The following is a 26,378-nucleotide window of genomic DNA, read 5'->3' on the forward strand; positions in this document are numbered from 1 at the left end:
GAGAATCAACCCTGAGACACCAATATACAAAACAAACATAATGTGTCTAACTTCCGGTTTCCATTTTCAGCTCAAGGAGCAGCGGGAGCGGGAGCGTCGGGCCAAGAAGAGCGGCGCTTCAGACGAGGTCGGCGGGGAGTTTGACGACCTGGTGTCGGCACTGCGCTCCGGTGAGGTCTTCGACAAGGACCTGAACAAATTCAAGCGGAACCGCAAGCGCTCCGTCAACCAGCTGGTGGAGGGCGGGGGGCGCGAACGAGCAGTCACTAAGGTCAATTACTAGGTCGGGAAAAAGGAAGGACAAAAAAAGAAAACACTAGACACGTAAATACTGCCGTGGTGTAGATCTCTTAACACCGTTAGTCCAGGTCCTGGAATAGCGACCATAGACATTGGAGAGGATGTAAGTAACGGCTGGACTGGACATGTATGGACAGCCACGCCATTTTGAAGGACGCATCACCCTCCTCTGATTGGTCTCCTACAGCTATTCCTAACTGTTTGTCCTGGGCGTTGTATTTGGATCTAATGGATGGACAGACAGACCACTGTGACACATAATCCCGCCATCTTTTGACCTTACCCTCTTAACACTGTGCTCAAGCTTCCGGCTCTCTTCCACTCCCTGTTTTTCACTGCTCATTTCCCCTCTCCTCGGTGATAGAGCGGCCCTATCCTTTTACTCACTGGCTCCTGAAAACACATGGGACTTTGGTCACATTGTACATAGACTTTAGGGCCAAGAGAAAGCATGGGAAAAAGAAAGTGGGAACAGGGAAGTAAGCCATAACCTTCACAGTCATGGTTACTTCAAGTGTCCCGCGGAAAGTGTTATATCCACAGAATGGATGGCTGTTCTTAAAACGTCCTTCACTGGAAAGAGGGGCTTGTATTTGGCAAATCCCAGAATGCTTTGTAGGCTTCTGAAAGATGTCATCCCAGCAGCCTCCTCCAGCGCACAGCATTCCCAGGAAGGACGCACGTACATCCCAAGCTTCGACTTTAAGAGGATCCTCTGTTCAAGGAAAAACTCAAAAGTGATGACTGTGCCAAAAGGGTCAATCCTCACCTACACTCCTAACTGTTGTTGACATTGTTCTGGCATTAATGCGTGCCAAAGCAAAACAAATGTACATGTATTAATAGAAAACATACTGCAATTAGGCGTTGATATATATTTATATTTAGATGCAGACAAGCTAATTGCAAAGATGTAGAGGTTTTTTTTATGTTTTCATGGCATTTTGGGGTTTTGTCCACACAATGCATTATTTGTTGGTGTTGCAAGTTCACATTGCTGTTAAAGTGAATTTCTATACATTTTGCGCTTTATGTAAAAAAAAAAGATAATTGCTTCCTTTTCACACCTGTACGTCTTGTTTGCACTGTAGCTTTTCTGACCAACTTTACACTCCATGATCCGATCTACAGGGTCCTCTGGAAAAAGTCCTCTCTGTACTTCAGTTACCTTCCCCCAGAACAAAGATAATGAAGGAATGCCATGTATGAATTTAGATCTGCAGTTTAGGGTTTCTTAAGTTAAACTAGTGCTTGATCACTGGCTTAGTACGGAGGCCAACAAAGCTGGAATTGCCATTTTTGTTTTCTGATGCGTTATCGTTAAATCACAAGTCACATTTTTCGCCATATCGAGAGAAAAAAAAGCTTTGCTATCTCCAGATAATCAACCCGTTATCACAAGAAAATTAAAGGTTATTTTACTTTAAAATGTATGTTTATGGGATCAGGAGTTCAATACATATATGACGACGCAACAATTAAAGCAACTGATTTAAGCTTACAAAGTCAGATCATGGAATACCCATTATTAATGGTCTTTTTGAAAGACATAATATTCACATAACCCATAGTCATATCAGGAGAGGACCAATACAAAAGTAGTTACTTTGCAGTTTTAAATCATCTGTGACCAAAGGCTAAAACCATGTGTGAACAAGACACTCCTTTTTTTTAAATTACATAATTATTGTGAGATTCTGAAAAACGTGTGATCTTATTATCTCATCAAATCCGCCTTTGTTCTCCTGGGAATGGACCTACAGTAATCAGTTATCCCGAGAAAACTAGCTTGTGGCTTGTGGCATGAGACGCCATTTCAAAAAGAATGGCAGAAATGGCCCTTCTGGTCCTCCGTACAGTTACTTGGTTTAAGGCTTATAATGCAGTATTTATGTGGATTTTTATTTAAATTGGCATAGTAATGTCAGATAAACCATTTGATCAGTCTACAACGTAAGTCAGGGTACAACAAAGCACTTCTAGCGCCTCAGAGAGCGTCATAGAAAACAATCCTTACTTCCATCTTCTCTCAGATGTTTCAGTCCCTGTTACTATGGGCAACATGTTGCCAACCTAGGTCTCTTTTCTTTAAGTTGTTACCGTATTCATTCTTTTATTATTTGTATATGCATTTCTAAATTGTTAATATGGAAGATGATTAGGGCCACAAGTGTTTTCAGAGAATATAGTGAGAAATGTGGAGAAAAAAGTCAGAATTGAGAATTCAGATTTTTCAGAGCTCAAAGAAAAAATAAATCACTTTTGGTAAGATCCAAAAATACATTCACATGTGGCCCTAATCCTCCTCCGTAGATGGCAGTAGGCATGGCTGCAACCCGTTTGAGTTATTCCATCTGCATTGCATGGTTACTGCAGCACAGCGTAGGGCTTTGTGTAATGTCCAACGGTACAGTGGGGAAATTGGACTTGGTCTTCTTTGGAGAGGATAAAAAGATAAAGGACACATCCCGTATTTAATTTTCCTCTGTTTGGCATGTGTCCTTATTATGGTAAGATCCCGGAGCTGTTGCGCCAAAGCAGTTGCACAATAGCTCCAGGATCAGTTGGAAAGGGGTTGGATTTACATGGTTGTTCTCATAGTTACAGTTAAACACAAATAGCTCATATTGAAGATCCTTTGTATCACTTTAAATAAGAAACTATTTAATTGCACTTGTCTCAATACGCACTTTGTGTATTAACAGTAGTGTTAAAATACACAAAAAAAGACATTTCCAATGAATTATTGAGCATCTATATATAGAGCTATCCCAGTGTTGTCTCTCATTCATTTTACCAGCTTTTCTGTTTTGTTTTTATTTTCACCTTGAAGTGCCTCTCACCTGTTTTCACACATGTACCATTCCTATCATTGTGTTTTAGTGCTTGTGGCTTTCCAAAATAATACAGTGTTTTCTAGCCGACAGTTGGAATTGGACTAATTGGCGCCATCTTGTGGCCTCAGATGTAAACTCATGTTCCACCTGACGTCTCAAACATCAAATAGCAGCTCTCCAAAGTGATAACATGATGCGACTGTTCTGAAGAGTATAAGGGCCAGGCATTAGTCAGCAGGACATTATTAGTATTTGTCTTGCCTTTAGAGAATAAAATCGAACATTGCGTAGGTGCAAATTAGTTGAGTAGATTTATTCTGACAAGTTTAACCTTCTTTAATTTTGACTCCATTATCAACAACTTGATCCTAAATATTTCAAAACTATTCTCTGTATTTTGACTCTATTCTCAACTTAATTCTTAAGAACATGAATTATTTCCACCTTTTACCTGGCCTTAATACTCTTCCATAGGCAATTGTTCCAAGCTCTAGGCTTAAGCTCACCAAAGTTCCCTCTATTAAAGTGCGGCAGGTGTACTACACTATGGCTGCCATGTGATTAGAGATGTTCGACATACTACCTGTAGAGAGAAATTCCTTTTTCCCTAAACGTTTATTTATTCCATCCTGTATCGGTCACATTGCAGAGAAACCTACTCCTACCACGTGTATAGTCCTTTGGGTTTTTTGCAGAGTGATGCTATTATGAGGTTAAAGGACAAAGAGAGAGCAGAGAGGATCTTTAAGTTCCTTTGTCCCACACTTTAGAGGATAACCAGAAATCCAAATAGAATAAAATCAGACACTTTGAAAAGTCCTAAGGGGAAAATGACATATGGTTGCTTATTCTCTAACCAGCATCTCATGTATATTTGAGCTACTCGATTTCCTAACCTCTGCTCTTTTGTCTTTCCAGTAAACCACGGTTGGTATATCAGACTTTGGCAGCCCCTTTAAACTCTTAATCCAGAGCTTTAACACATTTTGTAGTGCAGACTATTTACTGAGGGGTATTGTAATATTTTCAGTATTATTAGGATTATGTTGTTACATGCTTGGATGTTTATTCGGCCATTGACTGGCTGATTTCGGAGTGTACAGATGGAAAAGGAATGAAATTAGTAGCTTGTTCAATGCACTTTTGTCAGGGGACATTTTATTTTGCAGCGCTAATTTGAGGATTTAGAGCCCTTTTTTAAATATGAGAGGGGTGCAACGAAAGAGTGGTGCAAAAAAGCATGGTGTGAAGAAGAGAAAAGGGGCAAGTGAGGTTTGGACTCCGCTGCATTAACAGAGTTTTTAACCCCCACCAGTCTGGGTCACTTGTAAAAATAAAAGTGTGTTTCTGACACCGCCACATTTCTGTCAAATCATGCACTTGGCGTTGACCTGCATGCCTAAAGAAGGGTGCACGAGGTGTGATGTGTTGACTTTATTAGAATATTGCTTGCAATATGATACACACCTGTTACACAACAATTTGTACTGCCTGAGAAAAATGCACCCAGTTTCAGATGTTGTATGATTGTGAGCAGTCAGTATTTTTAAGGTTGGAAAGAAAAGGTATCCTCCACCGAAAGATGTACAGAAGTGGAAAAATCATTTTGTACACCATTCTTGATGTTTGAGATAAGGTAATAAAAAAATAATTAAAACATTGAGGAATGTTCAATTTTCCTGTAAATTGTACCGCTATTTATTTGCCTTATTTAGCTATATTTTGTATGTCCACACAGCATTACGACAAAATTGTTATATTAAAAATATGAAGAATTAAACTGTGGTCCGTGTATAGTTTTAAGACATAAGGATGATGTATGAGAATTATTTTCTTTTCTCTTCCATTTCTATTATTTTCGTTTTGTTTTTTTGTTACCCTGGTCCTTTTGTAAGGTTACAATAAACCTTTGTCCCTTGCAACTGATTGTGAGAATGATTTCTACATGCTTACACTGTTTAGTTCAATATAAATGTGTCATGCTCCAAAGTTGTGCAATCATTTACAATTAGTCTATTCATAGCCCATTGACAGGAATTATTCTACAACCATTTAAAAATATTTTGAAATATTTTCATTTTAAATTATATATTTTCCAGAACTTTTAAAGACCAAATGTTCACCGCTTGAACAATATAAAAGGTTGATTTATTGATAATAAAAGTAATTCTTACTTGCAAACTGATGTATTCTTTTCCACGTGAAAAACCCTGTGGAAATGGATCACAAATGCTTTCAACATAAGTTCTTAAATCTTTATTAATAATAGTGATGCAGTAGTTATAAGAATAATTATGATAAACATTAAAGTGTACATTTCCTCTGAATGATGTGTTGTAGTTCCTCACTGTCACCACTGAGGGGTAGTGACTCACTACATTACATTTAGCTGAATAAAGATTCAAACTCCGACCAACAAGGAAAGTGCAGATATATTCACTTCAAGCGAGCCATATCATTGTGAATGCTGGTGACTAAGTTACACAGCAAGTTATTTTTGTATTATCTACAGTCTGCTGATCATTCAGCCTGTACTGTATGATGCAACGTGCAGCTGAAAGTTTATGTTTTGCAGTTCCTTTTTTATAAAAGTAAATGAATGAAATCTACTCAGAAAATAATTCAAAATCTCTTTTGTACACTGAAGTTTTTTGTGCCGCCCATATATTAACATCGTAATGTAATCAATAGTATGCGTCCGATTGTAATACTGTAGTAACTGTTGACTTAATCAAATGCAATGTTTGAACTGAAATTTGAAAAAACATTTGACATGTTTTAAAGATAAACCCCTTTTTTCAATTGTCTTTAATTAAACCACAATGGACATAGCAGGAAAAAGATTAAAGAATACTATAATTTCTCTAAGGAAAATAAATGTGTCCCAAGCATCTCACAGCTTGCTTTCACTTATGGAAATCAAAAGCAGTGATCTGAAAGCAGAGCGAATAATACAATCAACTATTTGCCATGATACAAAAGCTATAACCTGTATAACTTGGGTCGACTAGTGATGATCATACTTACATTAGAACTGACAACATGAATATGAAACATAATACATAAAGGCTGCATCTGTTGTTGTGCAGGACTGCAGGCAGTTGAATTACACATGTTGTGCTACCATCAAATCAACAAACAATCAATGAATTTCTTTCAAGGGTAACAAAAATAATGTAATCATGTATTATAATGAATGTAATAGACTCAGGGGTGCTCAATATGTCGATCGCATGCATGGCATTGGGGGAAAAAAGAAAGAAAAAAATACATTTAATTTTTTTTTATTTTACAGTTAGCCGATCATCCATCCTTACTATGGCATTTGCCACTTGATTGACGTACAGTAAGCCAGTCTGAGTTGTATTGTGCCAGACAGGTGCATGCCGTTATGAGGGGGCCTCTCCTCATCTGAAGCGCAAATGCGCCACACTATTATATGCTTATGCGGCGCAATTAGTGTAAGCTCGCCACAGTTTATCCGCCGTTTTAGTCCACTAGCAATGAAAGCAACCCCCGGAGCCGCACCCAGGCTTCCCTCTTTTTTTAAATCACAAGTTTATGTAGTTAAATAAAAGATGAATACATTCAACATGTGAATACAATAGGGTCACCCTCAGTTTGTTCCAACAGGGAGGCCTGTGCATCTTCAGTGCCCTCTAGTGACCAACTGTTTTAAGCTCTTCACTTGCACCTGGTTGAATGTCTAACAGGAAATAAATATTAACACTTATGACACTGAAATAAATAATTAAGACCTTCTAGTTTAAATTAAACGTATTTAGATACCATGATTCATATTGTATGGGATTAGTGAGAGATCAAGTCATTTAATCTTGGTGCAATGTTAGTGGAGATCAAGCTAACTACTGGTCGAATGTGTGTCGAACTTCATGTGATTAGAGCATATCTTTTTTAATTATTACGATGGCATACATTTCATTTTTGTGGAAAAATATTACAACGCCAGTGAAGATTGATGCAGTCAGTGGAGGGACTAAGTCAGGGATGACGATGAAAGTCCCTCTTCCCTCCCGTCTTGCTGACCAGTTTCACATCAGTGATGATGATGTCATGGCTCACCGCCTTGCACATGTCATAGATGGTCAGCGCAGCAACGGAAACGGCTGTCAGGGCCTCCATCTCCACTCCTGTCTTGCCCGTAGTGCGACACGTTGCTGTGATGACCGCTGCATTCTGCTGCTCGTCCAGGTTGAAGGTGACAGAGGCGTGGTCTAAGGGGAGGGGGTGGCAGAGCGGGATGAGGGCTGAGGTGTGCTTGGAAGCCATGATGCCAGACAGCTGCGCCACAGCTAAGGCGTCACCCTTAGCCAGCTGGTTGTCCCGAAGCAGCCGGAAAGCAGTGGGGCCCAGGATGACGGTGGCGCGGGCTGTGGCTGTCCGACGTGTGGGAACTTTCCCCCCAACATCCACCATGTTGGCTCGGCCCTGTGTGTCTGTATGCGTTAGCTGAGCTTCATCCAGCTCAGTGTTATAGACATGTGTGCCCGACTGCGTCTGATCACTCACAGATTGTCTGAGTTTGACACTGGGGTCTTTGCTGGAGCATTGATTGTGGAAAAGTCTTACATTGTGTTGTTTAAGATTCATTTTGGCCTTCATGAGTAATGTACAACAAGTGGGTGTTCCTGGGGGCCTGAGTAAGTGGCTCTTCAGAGCATTGAGACCACTGGCTTGTGCGTACCTGAGACAGCCTTCATTAATGTCGCTGCTGACACGTGTGCGTGTATTTGTGTTGATATGCGACGTAACGCCGGTACCCCCACTCGTTAAGGTTCTAAGGCAGCAAACACGGGCTGCCTGTGTTGCAGCAGTGCAGTCTGGAAGGCACAACAACCCCTCTCTACTCAGGACTCTCCTGTGAGGAGCCGCTGTTGGAGAGAGCAATGTGGCGTTTGTATAATGGGAAGCTACGGGGGAAGATGTCGCTTTGTCTCGAGACTTTGGCAGAGACAAACGCATTTCAGATGTAGTGTCTGTTGGAAAAGAGGACGTTAGTCAAGGAGACAGAGTCACCAAACACAACAAACATTCACCGTTCAGATAAAAGTGTTCTTTTGTTATAAGTTCAGATGTACATGTTGAAATGTGTATGATGTGTAGGACAGCTATCGTGGTGTACCCCATTAGTATCATAACATCACAAATAAGTCACGACTAAGCAGAGTGTCTCAGAGATTTGTACGTACAGCCATGTCACCCACCAATGAGGATCATAGGCCTGTTCTTCATCTGGGAAATATTGAACATGCCTGAGGAGACAAACAGGAAGTAGAACAAATGATCCTTGACATTATGAGGTTAAAGAGTGCTGCAGGGGCGACTCATTTGGACGTTTCCTTTGCGTTGTTTACCTTCACAAAAGGCCATTATGATTTTGGGCGATTGAGAAAAAACGCTCGACATGCAAAAAGAATGTTCACAAATGACCTTCCTCTGAAGCTCAAAGCAATTAACAGAGGTCAAAAGCTAACGTTAGGCTACAGCGAAATGTCACCAGATCTAAGCTACATGAGGAATGGTGTTCAGTGGGGACGCTCCGATCGGCCATTTTGGGGCCGATCGCCGGAATCAGTATCGGCCGATACCGATCGCCGATCCGATCGAGGGGGTGGGGGCTATGGGGAGGGGGGATGGGGATCTTCCATTTAAAGTGATGTTTAAAGTTAATGGGGCTCATTCACTGGCGCTTCCACAAACAACAACCAACATCATTATTACATTCCAATGAAGTGCATTATTCAAGTTTACACTCACTCTGGAGAATAACACGGGAGAGATGAGCGGAAGCGCTCTCTTTTCCTCTCTCTCCTGTCAGTACCGTCTCATGCAGCTCACTGATCCAGTACTGAGTGACCCGGCAGTGAAGAATAAATATATGTATAACTAGTTTAGCTTTCCAGAGGTAGATCAAATAGCTAAGTGTGTTAGGTCTAACTCTTAGTGTGTGTTTGGCTCCGCTCACCGGTCCGTCACAGCGGGCGGAGCTGCAGGGTTTCTGCTTCACACGCGTTGCATAACGCTATTATATTGTAATTTTTGGACACGTTAAAATACTGCCAGACCGGTGAAGCCATTTTGGCGAGCTCGTTTTGCCGCGCACAGAGAAAAGTGTCATGTATTTGACGTCATGTGATCGGCTCCAACTCAAAGGAACACAAGTCTACCTGCATGTTGTTTCTTCTTCCTGCCGACAGCAGCGCCAACGATTTGCAGGAGCTCTTCTTCCGGCACTCCGGAGCGCAGCACATCTCTCAGAGACACCTCAGTGTTCCCAAACAAACACACCTGAGAGGAGAAAGGTAAGAAGGAAGCGAAGACATTTCAAATAGAATCAATAAAGGTTCCAAAGAAACTATGGGATCATTAACAATATGTAAATACAAATACAAATACTGCATTACAAAATATTAATACTAAATCAGACCACATTAATACTTCTAGAAGCCAGAAGCTTTACCTTCAGGTTGCCGTCTGCAGTGATACGTAAGCGGTTGCAGGAGCCGCAGAAATGGTCAGACATGGAGGTGATGAAGCCCACCTGCCCTTTGAAGCCTGGGACCTTAAATGTCTGTAACAAGACATAAATAAGGGTCAAACTATTATCCTAGAAAAACAATAATGTGGCGCATTTAATAACAAAATGATTGATTTGGCAAATTGCTTTGATAAGATGTCAGAAGATATTGATTGTCTCTTGTATTTCAGTTTTTCATTGGCCAACTTATTATAAACTAATGACTCCAGCAACACAGATGTGTGGTGAAAGATGAGAGTCAAACTAACATTCGAGTCATTTAGAACGATTCAAAGTGCCCGAAGTAAGAACAATGTCCACAGGCAATAACCTCAGCAGGATTGAATGGGAATAGCATCATTGCTTTTTTTGGATACTCACTAATTGATCAACACATTGTATTTCATTAAGCTGACGTGTTTATCCAAAGACTTTAATAATAAGTGGAAGCAACCATTAGGACACAAACAGCAAGAAAGTACATTAGCTTTTAATAAGCCATAACATTTATACTTGAGAAATATTAAGTGCCGTTTGAGGTATTGACCTTGGCTGTTTCTGTGTGTCCGGTTTCAAGCCTCTCCAGGTTGGGCCACTGCTGCCTGATGTGGTCCAGCATCTCCTGGTAACTCACCATCTTCTTAAAGTTCCACTTGTTTCCTGCAGACAGGAGAGAAGCAAGTCATGCAGATCGTAGCACAAGCTACAGCACAATTCAGCTCCTAGGCAACATAACCAGGGGTGCACAGAACTGGTACGCAGGTACGCATGTGCAGCAACAATCTGAAATGCGTCCCGTCACTTGTGTCACAAAGCGCATTTGCGTACCGACGTACTTGTGAAGCTTTTCCAGAAGGCGGTTCGATCACCGGACGACAGAGTCGGTCTCCGTGTGCACAGACAGGGCTGCTGTTAACGTCGGTCTGTACAACGGAACTGTGCCAAAACTACGCCAACCGGCTGCGGAGGGAGACTCCCCCCTTCACTGGAGAACTGGGCTAAAACAGCTGATCACAGCGTTCACACTCCGTGGTCACGAAGTACTCCACTAGCCCCCCCCCCCCCCCCGTTGACGTTGGCGATACAGAGGGCTTCATCAAATAACTTTGAGTGGAGCCAGAAGTTGGAGTACCAAACACTGACTCCAGGTACTCATCTGAGAAAGTTATGTGCACCCCTGAATATAACAACCTATGTGTGTGTAGTCGTACATCACTTTCTGCAAGTTGAACTGAAGACATGTTAACAATGGGTGGTTGATTTAGTATCTGCTGATGTACAGACGAAGTTGCAGTACCACCTTTTGGCCCAAGCCCTGAGGAAGTGTGCAGGACGTTGAAACAAATGACCGCTGTCTGTAAATCAGCAGATCATTTTTTTTAACAAAATGTATACGAACACATGTAGAGCCCTTATTTCTTCAATAGGGTGTAAAAGTGGTGAAGTGTGCTAAAAGCTGAATGCAGAGTTCTGTTACCTCTTCATTCATCTGAAAACGCTCTGTGGGCCTTTTGCTCTCGAGGGGCAGGCCAATTTGGCTTCATGTGCAATTGAGCAACCTTCATAGGAATGAGCGAGGTCCCCCCTCCAACGTTGTTCTCTTTATACATCCATGGTTTGGCTGCTATGTCCTGGGGTCTTGGGCTGCACTTGTTTTTTATCTTTGTTTATTGGCAGTTTTCAAACCAGCTTGAAAGGTGCATACTGCCACCTACTGTATCTGTGCTCAGATCATACATCCCAACTTTGAATGTCTAAGCTATGACTGTAATATGACTTCAGTTTTCAGACCTGCGTAACAAGACATTGTGGGAAGGGAGCACTCACCATCGAAGGGCATGTATTCAATGAAGCGCACATCCAGAGGCTTCTTCTCTGTCAGCGCCACAAAATCTAGCAGCTCATCCTCGTTGAGGCCGCGCATCACCACACAGTTAACCTGCAGGGGGCAACACACCAGGGTATGTGAGCCTGTTCAGATTGTGGCTTTGTTTCTCTTTCTTCCAGTCACAGTGCAATAGGGAACTACGGTAGGTAGCATTAGACACAGACAGCCAATCAGGGAGCAGCTCAATGACTTTCTAAACTTTGAGGACAAGTGTTAGGATATGGAGGAAATATTATATTCAGCATTGACCCGAAGACACATTTTGAGTTGTATACACTGTTGGAAAGAGGAGATTCCGAGCTGTCTGATGATATCAGGATTGTTTTTTTGCTCCAAATATTAAGCAAAATATGTCACATTATATAGTGACTGTCACCGAGTCATCATTTTGAGAAAAAGGCCTTCAAAGTTTCCTCTTCTCTGGAATCCATCGATCTGATTGATTATTAGTGGAGCAAAGGATCGAAATACTACGGAGGGAAGATATTTTCGTTTGGATTACTGGTCTGGGGGAAGCTCGCGAGTGTGTGTGTGTATACGTGTGTGTGTTTGTATATTTTTGCGTTTGTGTGTATTGTGTTTGTTTCCCGGGGAAAACACTCGTGAGAAACACCGGCTGTTGTTATGCCTGCTGTGACGTCAAGTTACTCCGTTCTGCGCTTGTAATTATGCCGTTAAAAGCTTCAAAGTTATATTTATCCTCTGAATTTGCCGAAACAAGTTTAATATTTTGAAAGCCAAGACTTTGTTTAATTGAAATCAGATGAAAACAAACTGTAACAGAACCTGCCATGTAATCTATGATTACTATACGCCTTACATTCACAACTTCAGCCGGAGGGAGGGGGGGGCTGCACTGCGGAACAGCAGGGTGCGAGTGAGAGCGAGTAATTTTGGAAATAAAAGTTTCATATTCTGAAAGCCAACACTTTGATTATTTAAATTCAAACAAAACACCCGAACCCCGAAAAACCATTTTTTTACACAAATCCACGTTTATTTTGAAATGAGCCGTTGCGACTTCCGACTGATTTGGATCGAGCGGGTCACATATTGTTACGACACTGCGCTGACACAGCACTTTGCATTAAGAGCTAGTGAGAGGAAACAGATTATTAAGAGACAACAAGAGGTCCAAATACAACATGGTAAATGTATCACTGAAAATAGTTCCTGATCATGTTTATGAGTATCGAGCCATATTATTTCCAAAACGTATGATTCAGTAACCATACATTTGTTTTCTGTAAATATTGTTCATTTTAAATGACAAAAATAATGTAATTAAAATCACAAGATGCGAGAAATAGGAAGATTAAAACATACAAATATTTTTCTCAAACAGAGACATGAAAAGAAGGATTTAAAATGTTAAGGAAACATAAAAAATGTTACTATATTAGACATCAATTTGTTTGTGTAAACATTTTTGTAAAAAAGGTCACAATGTAGAACAAAAACACAACAAATCAAACATAAACAAGATTTTTGAAGACATAAAAATAATGATTTAACAAATAAAATTAAGCAAAAATATTCATTTGTTCCCAGGTAAAACATTTTAAAAAGATGAACAAAATACCTTGACAGGGTTGTAGCCCATTTCGATGGCCTTATCAATGCCCTCCATGACCTTGTGGAACCCTTGAGGAAAAACATGGATAGAAATTGATGATGAGTGTTTAAACGTCATTCAATTATGAATCATTATATGAACTCATTCGTTTTACTGTGATATCTTGAATGTTGTGCTACGAGGCAAAGACGGAGTATGATTGAAGGACATTTTAAATAAAAATGTATAGAGCCATACTACAAGCACATACACTTAAAATGGAGTCATGTTCTCCAAATGTGGGCTACTTCCGCTTGGCAGAGCTTTACAACATACTTCAGCGTTAACTGTTTGCTTCCTTTTCTAAGCTGTCTGAATCCATGATTGGCCAAAAAACACTGATATGTCAAATCTACATTTATTCCCTCAGAAGCAGTCAGAGCTTTTTTTTGGCAAAAGTCACACATCATTTTTCATCTGCACAAACCGTGGCAGTGTCACGCTGGCTGGTAACTCCCTCTGTAAACACCACATGTGTGCTTAAGGTTAGGAGACCAGGTTTATTTCAGGATTTACAATCTGCAAAACATGTCACCAAGGTGTAGAAGAACAAACACTTTAATGTGCCACATCTTTCCTTATATCCTAGAGATAAGAGCCTCATACGTTGTCAAGGAAACTGAGGACCAAACAACACAAGTCTCTTGGAGTATAACGGTAATTCTATATTGAGACATGATTCAGGCAAAGACAAAATACAACTTAACTGAAGCCACACTTGAAGGGGCCCCATTATGCTTTTTGGGTTTTTCTTTTCCTGTAGAGTTTCTCTTCCACACAATCCCCCCTGCCTGACACACACTTCGTAGTCGACTGATGTAACATAGTGAAAACACTACGTAACAATCGCACTTCTATTGGCTACCACTCCAACACATTGTATGTGATATGCTTAGGGGACATCTCTAAGCGGTTGACAAATCACCATAGAACCAATCAGAGCAGACTGGGCTCTGGTTTCAGACAGAGGGTGAAAAGAGGCAGTATGAGAACCTTTTTGAACATTAAAGCATGGAGACATGTCACAATAGAGGCACAAACTACAAATATGAACCTGAATATAAGCATAACAGGGCCTCTTTAAGTACAGTATCAAACACTTCATGTAATTTAAAGATTACTTTGAAGCAGGGCATCAAAAACGGTTTTCTAGCTCCTATTACAGTTTAAAATCGTTTAAGCTTACAACCAAACACATTTCTGTACCTTTCCGCCTGACAATGAACTCAAATTTGGCCGGGACCAGTGTATCCAGGCTGATGTTGATCAGGTCAAGACCGGTATCCTTCAGCTTAGGCAGAAGCCTGGCCAGGTTCATGCCGTTGGTTGTGACTGCAATGCATTTCAGGCCCTCCAACTTCCTCAGTTCAGCTGTAGAGGGAGAGACACATGAGCACAAGGAAAAGGAAAAACAGAGAGAAAAACTGTTGTGCTATATAATCACACAAAGTAATATTCACGTATAAATGACTCCTTTTGATTGAAGAGTAATAACAGTTATATGAATGGTTTACAAAATGCAATCATAGCAGACTGGGCTCTGGTTTCAGACAGAGGGTGAAAAGAGGTGCTGCAGCACAGGCAGTATGAGAAAAATGAAGACCTTTTTGAACATTAAAGCATGGAGACATGTCACAGTAGAGGCTGAAAATATAATTATGAATCTGAAAATGAGCACAATAGGGACCCTTTAGTGTACTTTAGACACAAGCTTGGAAATGTGCAACCCAATTTGGGGGATGTAGTCATATTAGTGTCATTGCATAAAATGGGTTGATGTCCTCTACGTCAAAGAGAGAATGATTGAATGTACATTGAGTTTTCTGCTTTTTTGCACAGTACCTCATGATCAATATGCAAGAAAGCTTTTATTAACAAAACCTTAACATTTCACTTGTTATGTCATGATTACGGCTGGACATTAAAAACGACTGTCATGGTCCAGTCCTAGCCTGCATTCAAAAAACTACACTATTCATCTTCAAAGAATACAGTGAGGCCATGTAAGGTCATGGTGGAGGCTTGTCACATGACAGAGATAATTGATGATCTTTATTGGGCATGAGGAAGCCTTAGGTCTCCTTTCTACATAGTCATTGCCCATTGGTCACAACACATGTTTTGTTGACGAATGTCATGCTTTAATGTTGCGCACACAAGCGCAATGGTCAGGAACTGATCGCCTTAATTACAATGGTTAATATTAAAATGAGGCTGTAAAATGATGATGTCCTTAGACTAAGCACATAGCCGTGCTATGACAAATCATTTTCCTCACCACAAGTATGACTTGACCTTAAGGCATGCATGGAAAACCCACTACTGCTCCTCTCCTTGTGTCACTTAGAAAAGCTCTTGTCTAGTCAACAGGGTTTAAAGATGAATCACTGATAGCTTACTTATATTCAGTCTTAAAGTAAATCCCATAAATAAAAGCCACATGTTGCTAATTTTCAAGTTCATATTTTGCACCTCTACTGGGACATGTTTACATGCTTTAATTATCAAAACGGTCTTTATTTTTCTCATACTGCCTGTGCTGCAGCACCTCTTTTTACCCTCTGTCTGAAACCAGAGCCCAGTCTGCTCTGATTGAGTGTGTGGGAAAATAACTCCCTCTGGAGGGAACTTTGGCAGTTTAGCCTTTGACAATTTATATGGACAAAAACCTATACAACACACTACAGAAAGCGAGACCCCAAAAAGCTAAATAACTTTATTTTGTCTTCAATATATATATATATATATATATATATGTGAGCTGGTATTGTTTCATCTCATCATACTGTCGTGTTCTTTATGTGCATCTCTGGCCTGTACCAAATACAATACAATTATAATAATAATTGATATGTCCTGGTTTAATGCACCCTTCCATGAGATGAAATAACAAGACTCTTTCAACTCAATTTCTCCGTACCGATGATATCCAGGATATCAGGTCTGATGAGGGGCTCTCCTCCAGTGAGGCGGATTTTCTCCACCCCTTCCTGGACGAAGAGGCGAGCCAGGGTCAGAATCTCCGAGGTGGACAGCAGCTGGCCGCGTGGTGTAAGCTTCACCCCCTCCTCCGGCATGCAATACTGACCTGAAGATAGAGAGTAGGTGAAATGGTACAAAATTACGTAATTTGCCACTCAATATATGCTTTTATCCTGAATACTTACTGGTTTACATATCGTCTGGTAGACACGTAAAGTCAAGGAGAAAGTGCACCAAAGGTGGATCCATAACAATATACTAGAGACTTAACCAGTTAAGTGTCCTTGTAAAAAAACTCTTGGCTGGTTAGAATCTTTTCTTGTAGCTTACGTTTATTTCCGAAGAATACTTTTGATAAATGTTTACATTACATTTCATTCAGCAGACCCTTTTAACCCCAAAAAACGTACAATAAGTGCAAAAACTTTGAAGATACAAAAAAAAAAGCAAGAACCCTGTAGGGCTGAACCTGAATTCCGTTGGCCTACTATTTTTTTTTCTAAATGTAATATATACAATCTCAGCTTGGGCGCCTGACATCGCTTTTAATAGCTGGATCTGATCGATATGGACATAAACGCGAGTAAAGTCTAATCTGACGGGAAAGAGATCAGCTGCTGCTGACGAGTCGACACACAGCTCTGCATGATCACATGCAGCGGTGAGCGGACAAAACACACACTTCAGGTTAGAATATCACACGTAGCTATTTTAATTACCTCTCAAACTACCTAAACTAGTTATAGATATGTTTAGTTTCACTGTCGGGTCACTCATTACTGGATTCGCGAGCTGCATGAGATACTGACGGGCTGTCAGGAGAGGGAGAGAGGGCTCCGTGTATTATTCCCGTGTTATTGTAAGTTACTGTACACTTTTGAATGTAGTTAATCTACTATAATTAGTTTGTTTAATATCGAATCATATCAATTTGTTTTAAAGCTCAATAAATAACAAAGAAGACCTTTGACCGGCACTTTTCAAATTTTGTCCGGAAGATTTCAACTTTAACGGACATGTTGAAAAACTAATTCTAACGGAAACTTTGGGCACAACAAGAAAAGTTACCTGAATGTTGTAAGTAGTAGCTTAGCTTAGTTGTTGTCCAGTTGCCATGATGAAGCTGCTTTATCCGCAGTTTCAACAGTAACGTTACACATGATAAATACGTGCACGCGCGCACCGAATATTCGCAGCTGATTACTACCACCTTAATCTTCCTAAACTAAACCTCTCAAAGTACAGAAGTGAGCATTTTCTTCTTTTTCTGCTATTATTATGCAAAGGGAATTTCAATTCACAAACGACAATTAATATCCTGTTGTTTTAATCCTCTTTCCAGATCATTTTTATTACACTTTTACCCAGCAGTAGGAGCTGTGATGTAGTTAGTGGTTAAAGTGGTTTCTTGAAGTAGCGGGATAAACAGCATCTGGGGAAAAACTAAAAGAACATAAGGCAGTGACATTGCCACTGTAAGTACTAGGGCCGATTTTTTTGGCACCAGATCTGGGGGGTTCTGCGCTGGTAGCTCTGGGAGGGGGAAAATCATGTTTGACCGTTGGCGCTCATCCAAATGTTTGGCCTTGATGTAACAACATTCAGAATTAAGTAAATGTAACACCCTTTTCACACCAGTTACACTTTTAATTTGCCCTGTACGATGGGCGCTGTAAGTGATGAAAATGGGGGATGTTGGCTTATCAGGCGCCCGCAGCTCACAAGTGCGAGCGTGGGAGCGAGAGAGCGAGCGAGGGAGAGAGAGAGAGAGGGTGCACCGGTACCGGCGCAGTTGTTATTAGAATCTGGTGCTAGCTGCGCTAACGGATATAAGAAGTAGATGTTTCTACAACCAGGGTGGAGGAGAGCTCTCCTGTCAGACTGAGAGGCTCAGTGAGGTAAAGGACTCTCTGAATGTTTAGATAGTTAATTGTAGTCCAAGTTATCTCAGTGTCTCAAACAAATATGTGTTTACAAATGATGTAAATGCATATTTTCAAGGCACTCCTTTATAATTATTAGGATAAATAAAAACAGGTTTGAAATCATTCCAATGTATACTATAGGACAGTAAACCAAAAATATCGTTTAAAGTTGGAGAGATACAAAAATATGCATAAATAAATGTTCACTAGGTAAAATAAGATATAAATGTTACATTTATTTGTTATTGGCTATGGTAGGTTATTGGTTATGTTCACATACTTATTTGATTATTAAAATGTAAAATGGGTGTTTTAGAGTTGTACCCCCTAGATCAGGTCTCTAGTAAGTGTGTGCTCAAAGTGCACCAGATTAAAGCATTTTACTATAAAATGTTCAAAAAAAAAAATCTTCCCGGGGGGACATACCCCCGGACCCCCCTAGAGGATGTGACGTCCACCCCCCAATTAAAACATGTTCATAAAATACTGAATACATTTGAAGCCATTTTGACGTATATTACCTATGTCAATACGTTTCAGTTTTTGTAGTGTATCTCGCCTAGGGCAGCAAATTGGCTAGAACCGGCCCTGGTACTAGGCCTCAAGAGCCTTTCTTGTGCTGGCAGACATAGAAACAAATTGGCGGGACGCACTAAAAAATTCCACGCACTCCGCGCTCACATTATGCTGGGCCCACGTGCCTTAGCACCGCTGCTATGACTCCATCCTAGGGGAAACACAGTAAGGACATCTTTTAAAGTCACAATGAGACTCTACTCACAACGCAGGTTGCATTTCTCAGTCAGGGAGATGCGCAGGTAGTTGTGCCTCCTGCCAAAGTTGTCAGTCAGGAACGCCGAAAAGGGTAGTATGCTGTCGTCACTTAGACTCTGATGGGGATAAAGGAAAAACACGACAATGGTACTGTGAAGTGAAACTGTTGCAAAGAAAAATAAGGTAATAGCATTGGGATCTCTTTTTGTTTAGCAAACCTAAATCTGCAGGACTTCTTCTGTTTACACACATTTAATTTGTCATACTTCACATCTTGTAGAGGAACAAATCACACAAAAAAAGGCTTTGAGTTGCCCCTACCCAAAGTAGAAAAAAGCATGACTATGTTTTTTCATAGGTCTTGTGGATGGTTGTACAAAAATATTTTACTGCAAAATGATTTTATTTTTGATGTTTGGATCCTACCAAACATCAGGGGTCCGCCTTATCGCCATCTCTGGATATAATGATCAGAATGTCACCAAAATGTGACTGGTCTTGATGAACAATATTTGGTCTCCAAGTCTAGAGTCTAGGTTGAATCAGTGGCCATAAACCAGAAAAAAGTCATAACCCCAGGAGCATATTATTGGGGAAATGCAAGAATATCCTGAAGCTTTAAAAAACATGTTAGTCACCCTGACTTTGTAGCTAGCTCCTGACCTTTGACTGTCAGCAGTGGTCCACTGTTATGCAAGAAGTGATCAGAAAAATAGGAAGCAAACACATTGGCAGCATATGAAGAAAACACATGCTAAACACAAGTTAATCACATGATAGCCAGATAGGCTACTGAATATGCATGCACCCAAAAGTATCCTGAAGCTTATAGTTTAGCTGGGACACAACTCATTTTACAACACTTGGGTAGGTATTAACTTGCTGGTTTAACATTTAGTTCTTATAAGAGTTAGGCAGTTTAACCTTAAAGGGCCCCTAACTGGACATTGGCTCTGGCTAACAAACTGACACACGACATGCTATTACTCATAAACTAACATAAGCTGATAACTAAGACAGTCACTCTAAAAGGACCGAGTTTAAGTCATACACAGTATTAGGTTACCTGTTTTGTCCGGGCTTTCACAGAAGAAGCAAAGTTGGCAGCAGATGAAGTCGAGTCTCCAAGTTCAAGAGCGTTTTCCTTGTGCGTAGCGCCGGAATACAGTCGCTGAATGTTCCCATTTACACACTGGACAAGGAGTTTTCTGAAATGTTTTGAACTCCTCTGTCTGTCAAACAAGCGGCAGCACATGCTAGCGTAAGCAGTCATAGCTCTGAGGTTTGCTGTGGTTGTTTTCGGCATTCTGAGCTCCTCTGCTGCAGTAAAACATGTCAGTCGACCTGAAGTCTGGGAGGGGAGTATCAAGAGTGGGGCCACGTCAGCCAATCGGGCCAGCCAACGTAAGTGCTGGTGCACGCTGGGTAGTGTAGTCCGGGGGAAACATAAAAGACTGGAGCCAGTAAATGTTTATAGATTCTGTTAAAAGCCCACATTTAATCACTTATGATATGACGACATGCTCAAAGAAATAGTCTACATCCAGGGTTGGGTTGTAACGGAATACATGTAACGGCGTTACGTAATCAGAATACAAAAATCAAGTAACTGTATTCAGCTCGCGTTACATTTGAAAAACGAGTAATCTGATTACAGTTACTTTCGTAAACCTGAAGTGAATACATTTTGGATTACTTATTGGAATTATTGGTGGAAAGATTTCCTCACAACATTTAATATTCATTACTAAAGGTACAGCGGAATCATCACAGCGCACAAAACCTATTACCACCGCAGATGGGCCAAAAAAGCGTTTGAAAAAAAATCGCGGGTCTGCTCGCTCTGAAACAATAACAACGAAACATGGAGGAACAAAAGTCTGCGTTTAAATCGCGTGTGTGTATATAGAGGTGTGTGTGGTTAAAACACATCAGCCTGCGGTCGCTCTTTAGCCTTACTAATGATTATTTCTGAAGGTAAACACAGTGAAGGCGGTGCGAGCTCATCTTCTCAGAGGCTGAGTTAACCCTTCCGCTGCCTCCTGGCGCTACAGAGATGTCATGAAGTGAAGCAGGTTTTCCTTCTATAAAACAGCTGCGGGCAGCAGATACCGTGAGAGTCACAGACAGGAATTCATAGATCAAGGCAGACTGGTGCACACACTCTGTGCACCAGTCTGGTGGGGGGGGGGGGGTGCTAGTGACTTACCGCAGAGGTAGACATTAAGGGTAAAATGCCACTGGCCCTCTGTTCATATTTGGTTTATTAAAATAATGATATTGTGGTCATTGTTAAAAAAATTCTGCTATTTTTATGAGTATTATTATTTGTATAATGCGCTTTCTGCCTTCCTGTCATTAGGAGTTAGACATGTAATGGCTATGTAATTGATTTGATTAGAACCTTCATTATCCTAAACTGGTGGGACATTTCGCCAATACCTTTATATTGTCTACTCTTCACTTACTTGTCAGCATAGGTCGGCATTGATGTACAGAGCCGACAGAAGACCTTGTTTATATTGGCATCATATTGAGAGGTGACGCGTCCTAAAACCAGGAAGTAGCTGCTGGTTCCCTCGACAAAAAGCAATGGGTTCTATTTCGTCCCTACTGACCGCCAGAGGCGGTGCTTTAGCACTGGATATGTCCATCGCGCGCATGCGCAGCTCGAGTACCAATAACAACAAAGTCACCCTAGCCCTAACCCGCACCCGCTCCCGGTTACGCTGCATCCGGCATTCGTCTGTAAATTAACCAGTGAAGGCAGTGTTCTCGCCCCCGCTCCTGGTAGACGCTAAACTGCCTTGTGTTTTCGGTTTAAGCAGGTAGCTGGTGAAGGCTGTGTTCCCGCACCCGCTCCCGGTTACGCTGCATCTGGAACTCGCCTCGAGCTCAGCCAGTGAAGGGCAGGTAGCTGGTGAAGGCTGTGTTCCCGCACCCGCTCCCGGCTTCTCTGCATCTGGCTACCTACAGAATGGCTCATTCATGTAGCGCCTGTATGGCTTCTCTTGAGCCCGAGGACGGCCACGACCGTTGCCCCTCTTGCCTCGGCCTCGAGCATCTAAGGGAAGCTCTCACGGTAGGGGCCTGCATGAACTGTAGCTGCATGCCCCGGGCACTCAGAGTGGCTAGAATCACTGAGGTGGAACGTCTGGCGGCAGCCAACGGACACCTCTCTTGGTCACATCCTCCCCCAGATCAGTTCGACCGTCCCTGGCGACTTGAGGGAGCGATGGCCATGGGTGCACCCCCCAATAGGAGGACTAGGAACAGGCTGTCCTCTAAAGTGGATCAGCTAGCTACCGACATGGACACGATGAAGTCGCTCCTCGTGGCCCTTCAGCCAGGGCCCGGTATAGGGGCTGCTAGCGGGCCGCCTGCCCCTCCTTCGGTTGCTGCCCCTCCTTCGGTTGCCGCCCCTCCTTCGGTTGCCGCACCTCTGTATGAGGATGCCTTGTCACTAGCGGCTTCGGCTAACCTCTTCAATGAAGAGACGGAGGACGAGGTCCCGCTCGAGGAGTTTTCCCTCTCCTCTGCTCAGGGGTCTCTGCAGGACGGGGAGGACGGCTCCATTGCGGCCATCATTCATACGGCCTTGGCGCACCTGCAGATTCCGGTTCCGCAGGCCAACTTGTCTCCGGCTAGTGCCTTCTTCAGGCGTAACCCAGCCCCTGTCCCCCTCACCGTTCCTCCTTCAGAGGAGTACCTGAGGGAGCTCCAGGCACCTACGACGCAGCGGCACGCATGGGTCGTATCGGGAACTCCCTCTCCCATCTAATGCTGGCCGTCTCCGCCTCGCTGCAGCAGGCTCCGGCCGAGCCTTCTTTGCTGGGCCTCAGTGATGCATCACTGCAGGCCTTTGCCCTAATGACTAGGGAATTGGGACGAGTTATGTCTTTTCTGGTACAGACTCGTCGCCAGGTTTGGCTGGCCCAGTCACCACTAACGGAGACATGTAGGAGAGTCCTCCGTAGCGTGCCAGTCGAGCCAGGGGAGCTGTTTGGGTCAGCTGCCCTGGAGACACTGGAGCGCGCTGCCCAAGCGAGGCAGACAAGGCAGCAGCTCTCGGGTCTTCGCAGTCCCGCGGCCACTCCCGGCAGGCCCAGGGGCCGCTCTAGCAGCCGCACTCAGCCACCGGCTTACTGGGGTGGTCGGCAGAGTTCCCAGCGGCCCACTCAACCGGCCAATGACTTTCGTGCCCCAATGGCTTCCAGGCGCTTCAGAGCCTTACCGGCGCCCCCCAAGGGGCTCCAGGGGCCGGGGGGCTAGGCCCTGAAGTCCCGGGGCCGGTCGTCGGCTGTTTTTCCCAGCAGCAGCTCAGCTACTGGGCTGCCTGTATTTCCGACCCCTGGGTGGTTTCCACACTAACCCAGGGCTACGAGTTGCAGTTCCGACGCCGGCCCCTAGCCTTCGGCCGGGTCAGAATGACAGTTGTCAAGGACCCGGCGAAGGCCTTAGCGCTAGCCCAAGAGTTGTCCGTCCTCTTGGCCAAAGGCGCAATCGAGCCAGTGGACCCCCTGCGTCAGGGCGGGGGGTTCTACTCGGCGTACTTTCTTGTGAGCAAGAAAGTTGGCGGATTCCGTCCAGTTCTGGACCTCAGAGGAATCAACAGATTCCTGAGGGTACTACCCTTCCATATGCTAACCACAGCAGACACCCTTCGTGTTGTCACACAGGGGGAGTGGTTCACAACCGTGGACTTGAGGGACGCCTACTTCCACGTGCCAATTGCATCCCATCACTGGAAGTTCTTGAGGTTCGCCTTTCAGGGCCGACATTATCAGTTCCGGGTGTTTCCCTTTGGTCTCTCCCTCTCCCCAAGGGTGTTCACCAGGGTTGTTGCGGCAGCGCTCGCTCCCCTGCAGGCACAGGGCATGAAGGTCCTGCCATACCTGGACGACTGGCTGGTTTGCGCGCCATCCCGGGCCCAAGGGGCCCAGGATACGGCGCGCCTCTCATCCCACATTGCCCGGTTGGGCCTGACAGTGAACACCGGGAAGAGTTGCCTGGACCCTTCCCAGCAGGTCACTTATCTGGGGATGGTCCTAGATTCGGTCACCATGAGGGCCTACTTGACACCTCGTCGTGTGGATGACATTTCCCACCATCTTCGCATCTTCAGACTGGGCAAGAGGGTGCCTTACATACAGTTCCTCCGGCTCTTAGGCAGACTGACAGCTGCCTCAGCCGTTGTGCCCTTGGGCCTGTTGTCACTGCGCCCCATGCAGATGTGGCTGAACAGCTGTCACTTGGACGCCAAGCGGCACAGGCACAAGAGAGTCAGGGTGTCTCAGCGGTGCCTCCACTCTATGTCCCGCTGGAGGGACAGGGCCTATCTTCTGATGGGTGTGCCCATGGGCACCATCCCATCCCGCCGGGAGACTGTCACTGTGGATGCGTGTCTCTCGGGGTGGGGTGCGGTGTGGCAGGGCAGGACCGTGCAGGGTCAGTGGTCTGCCCAGGAAGGTGCACGCCATATCAATGTGCTGGAGCTTCGGGCGGTGTTGCTCGCACTCATGCACTTTTTACCCCAACTGGCGGGCAGGCATGTGCTCGTTCGTTCGGACAACATGTCCGCAGTTGCCCAAATCAACCACCAGGAGGGCGCCAGGTCCGCACAGCTGCTCCGCGTTTCACAGAGCCTCTTGCCTTGGGCGCTCCCCCGCCTCACCAGTCTGCGGGCAGTTTTTCTGCCAGGGGACCTGAATCAGGTCGCAGATTTCCTCTCACGGCGCAAGCCTCCACCGGGGGAGTGGAGGCTTCACCCGGAGGTGGTGGAGATAATTTGGAGCCTCTTCGGCAGGGCCGAGGTGGACCTCTTTGCCTCGGAAGAGTCGAGGCACTGCCCCCTCTGGTTCTCCTGGACGGAGGTGACCAGCCCATTGGGTCAGGATGCCCTGGCGCACGACTGGCCGGACACTCTCCTGTATGCCTTCCCGCCGTTGCCTCTGATACTTCAGACGCTTCAGAGGGTCCTTACTCAGGGGCACAGGCTCCTTCTAGTCGCCCCCCGCTGGCCGGGGAGAGTCTGGTTCCCACTGCTACGCAGTCTCTGCTGCAGCCCACCGTGGCGTCTCCCCGACAGGAAGGACCTTCTGTCACAGCTCAAGGGTCAGATTCGGCATCCCGACCCTCGCCGCCTTCAGCTCTGGGTTTGGCCTCTGCAGGGCCCAACCCACTGTTGAGCGGTGTCACGGCATCTGTCAGGGAAACTATCCTGAATGCCAGAGCTCCATCCACTCGGGCACAGTATGAGTGCAAATGGAGGCTCTTCTCCCACTGGTGTGTGAGTAAGGCTGAGAATCCGGGACATTGCTCCGTGGCCACCATTTTAGAGTTTCTGCAGTCCCTTCTGGATAGTGGACGTTCTCACTCCACTTTGAAGGTGTATATGGCTGCTATCTCTGCCCGACATGTCGGAGTCGATGGCGCCACAGTGGGGCGCCACAGGTTGGTGGCAGCATTTCTGCTTGCCATAACCTCAGGGAAGCGAGTCGGAGAGCTTCATGCCCTCTCCGTAAGCAGTACATGCCTGAGGTGGAACTCCGATGGCTCGGGTGTCACCCTCTGGCCGAATGTGGCGTTCTTGCCCAAGGTGCTTCCACTAGCCCACTCCAATCGGCCTATCCAGCTGGCACGCTTTAACATTCCACAGGAGAACGGCACACCTGAGTTGCTGTACCCTGTGCGTGCCCTGAGGGCGTATATTGATGCTACGGCCTGTATACGACAGTCAGAGCAGCTCTTCGTTTGCCATGGCGGCACTAGGAAGGGTCGTGCTCTCTCGAAACAGCGGCTGTCCCACTGGGTGGTGGATACCATCACATATGCCTATGGGGCCAGTGGCCGCCCCCCGCCATCAGGGGCCAGATGCCACTCTACAAGAGGCGTCTCAACATCGTGGGCTGCCCTAAGAGGGGTGCCCCTGGAGACCATCTGCGCCGCGGCGTCATGGGCGTCTTCTGGCACATTCTCCAGGTTCTACCGGGTCAATGTCGCCACTCCTCACCCCCTGGGGGTGGTCTTGTGGCCAAGCTCCGCTGCTTCCAACTAGGTGAGTAAGTGCTTGGATTCTTCATGACATGGTTGGTATAGGTCATCCAGTGCTAAAGCACCGCCTCTGGCGGTCAGTAGGGACGAAATAGAAAGATAGTTACGGCTGTAACTACGGTTCTATGAGTCCCGGATGACCGCCAGAGTTTCCTGTCACTCAGAATTCTTGTGTGCTCGCGAGAAGATTCTGGGAACAGATCCTCTGTCGACACCGGCTGATGTAGCCGGTGTCACGTGGGTCACAGGTGACTTTGTTGTTATTGGTACTCGAGCTGCGCATGCGCGCGATGGACATAGCCAGTGCTAAAGCACCGCCTCTGGCGGTCATCCGGGACTCATAGAACCGTAGTTACAGCCATAACTATCGATTTCTCCACAGGGTTTTGGAAAATAGCTGGAAATAAGGTCTGTGGAAAACAAACCTATTTGATAAATGCACGTTTTGTTCAGCCGGATAATCTCC

At 44.3% G+C, this 26,378-nt stretch overlaps 2 protein-coding genes across 7 annotated transcripts in view; one reads left to right on the plus strand and one right to left on the minus strand.

Annotated features, from left to right (window-relative positions):
* daam2 (dishevelled associated activator of morphogenesis 2) overlaps positions 1–5,059 on the plus strand; it is a 122,342-nt gene extending 117,283 nt beyond the window's left edge. For all 5 annotated transcript variants that reach the window (XM_034111036.2, XM_071201683.1, XM_034111039.2 and 2 more), the window contains one exon: positions 71–5,059. In XM_034111036.2, coding sequence (XP_033966927.1) covers positions 71–283 — 213 coding nt within the window. In that variant the 3' untranslated portion in view covers positions 284–5,059. The remainder of the gene's footprint in view (positions 1–70) is intronic.
* Positions 5,060–5,378: 319 nt separating this feature from the next.
* On the minus strand, positions 5,379–20,231 carry mocs1 (molybdenum cofactor synthesis 1). 2 transcript variants are annotated; one of them, XM_034111254.2, is made up of 11 exons: positions 19,926–20,231; positions 18,867–18,975; positions 16,099–16,266; positions 14,385–14,549; positions 13,146–13,207; positions 11,503–11,614; positions 10,223–10,335; positions 9,619–9,729; positions 9,326–9,446; positions 8,363–8,410; positions 5,379–8,134 (listed from the first exon to the last, which is right to left on the minus strand). In XM_034111254.2, the coding sequence occupies exons 1-11, from the start codon at positions 20,163–20,165 to the stop codon at positions 7,140–7,142; spliced, it is 2,244 nt and encodes a 747-aa protein (XP_033967145.1). In that variant the 5' UTR covers positions 20,166–20,231; the 3' UTR covers positions 5,379–7,139. The 2 variants fall into 2 exon arrangements, with proteins under 2 accessions (XP_033967145.1, XP_033967146.1); XM_034111255.2 differs by having other exon boundaries at positions 8,044–8,134; positions 8,348–8,410.
* Positions 20,232–26,378: the final 6,147 nt, after the last annotated feature.

This window comes from Pseudochaenichthys georgianus, chromosome 22 (genome assembly GCF_902827115.2).
Source record: "Pseudochaenichthys georgianus chromosome 22, fPseGeo1.2, whole genome shotgun sequence".
Taxonomy (NCBI): Eukaryota; Metazoa; Chordata; class Actinopteri; order Perciformes; family Channichthyidae; genus Pseudochaenichthys; species Pseudochaenichthys georgianus.

What these genes read in the sequence shown, in the direction of transcription:
- mocs1 (XM_034111254.2), bottom strand. Translation starts at nt 20,165, where the DNA reads ATGCCGAAAACAACCACAGCAAACCTCAGAGCTATGACTGCTTACGCT. An exon ending in TGAGAAATGCAACCTGCGTT is followed by an intron (nt 16,267 to 18,866) that starts GTGAGTAGAGTC and finishes CTCTATCTTCAG; the next exon opens with GTCAGTATTGCATGCCGGAG. An exon ending in CAGGCCTATGATCCTCATTG is followed by an intron (nt 8,135 to 8,362) that starts GTGGGTGACATG and finishes CTTTTCCAACAG; the next exon opens with ACACTACATCTGAAATGCGT.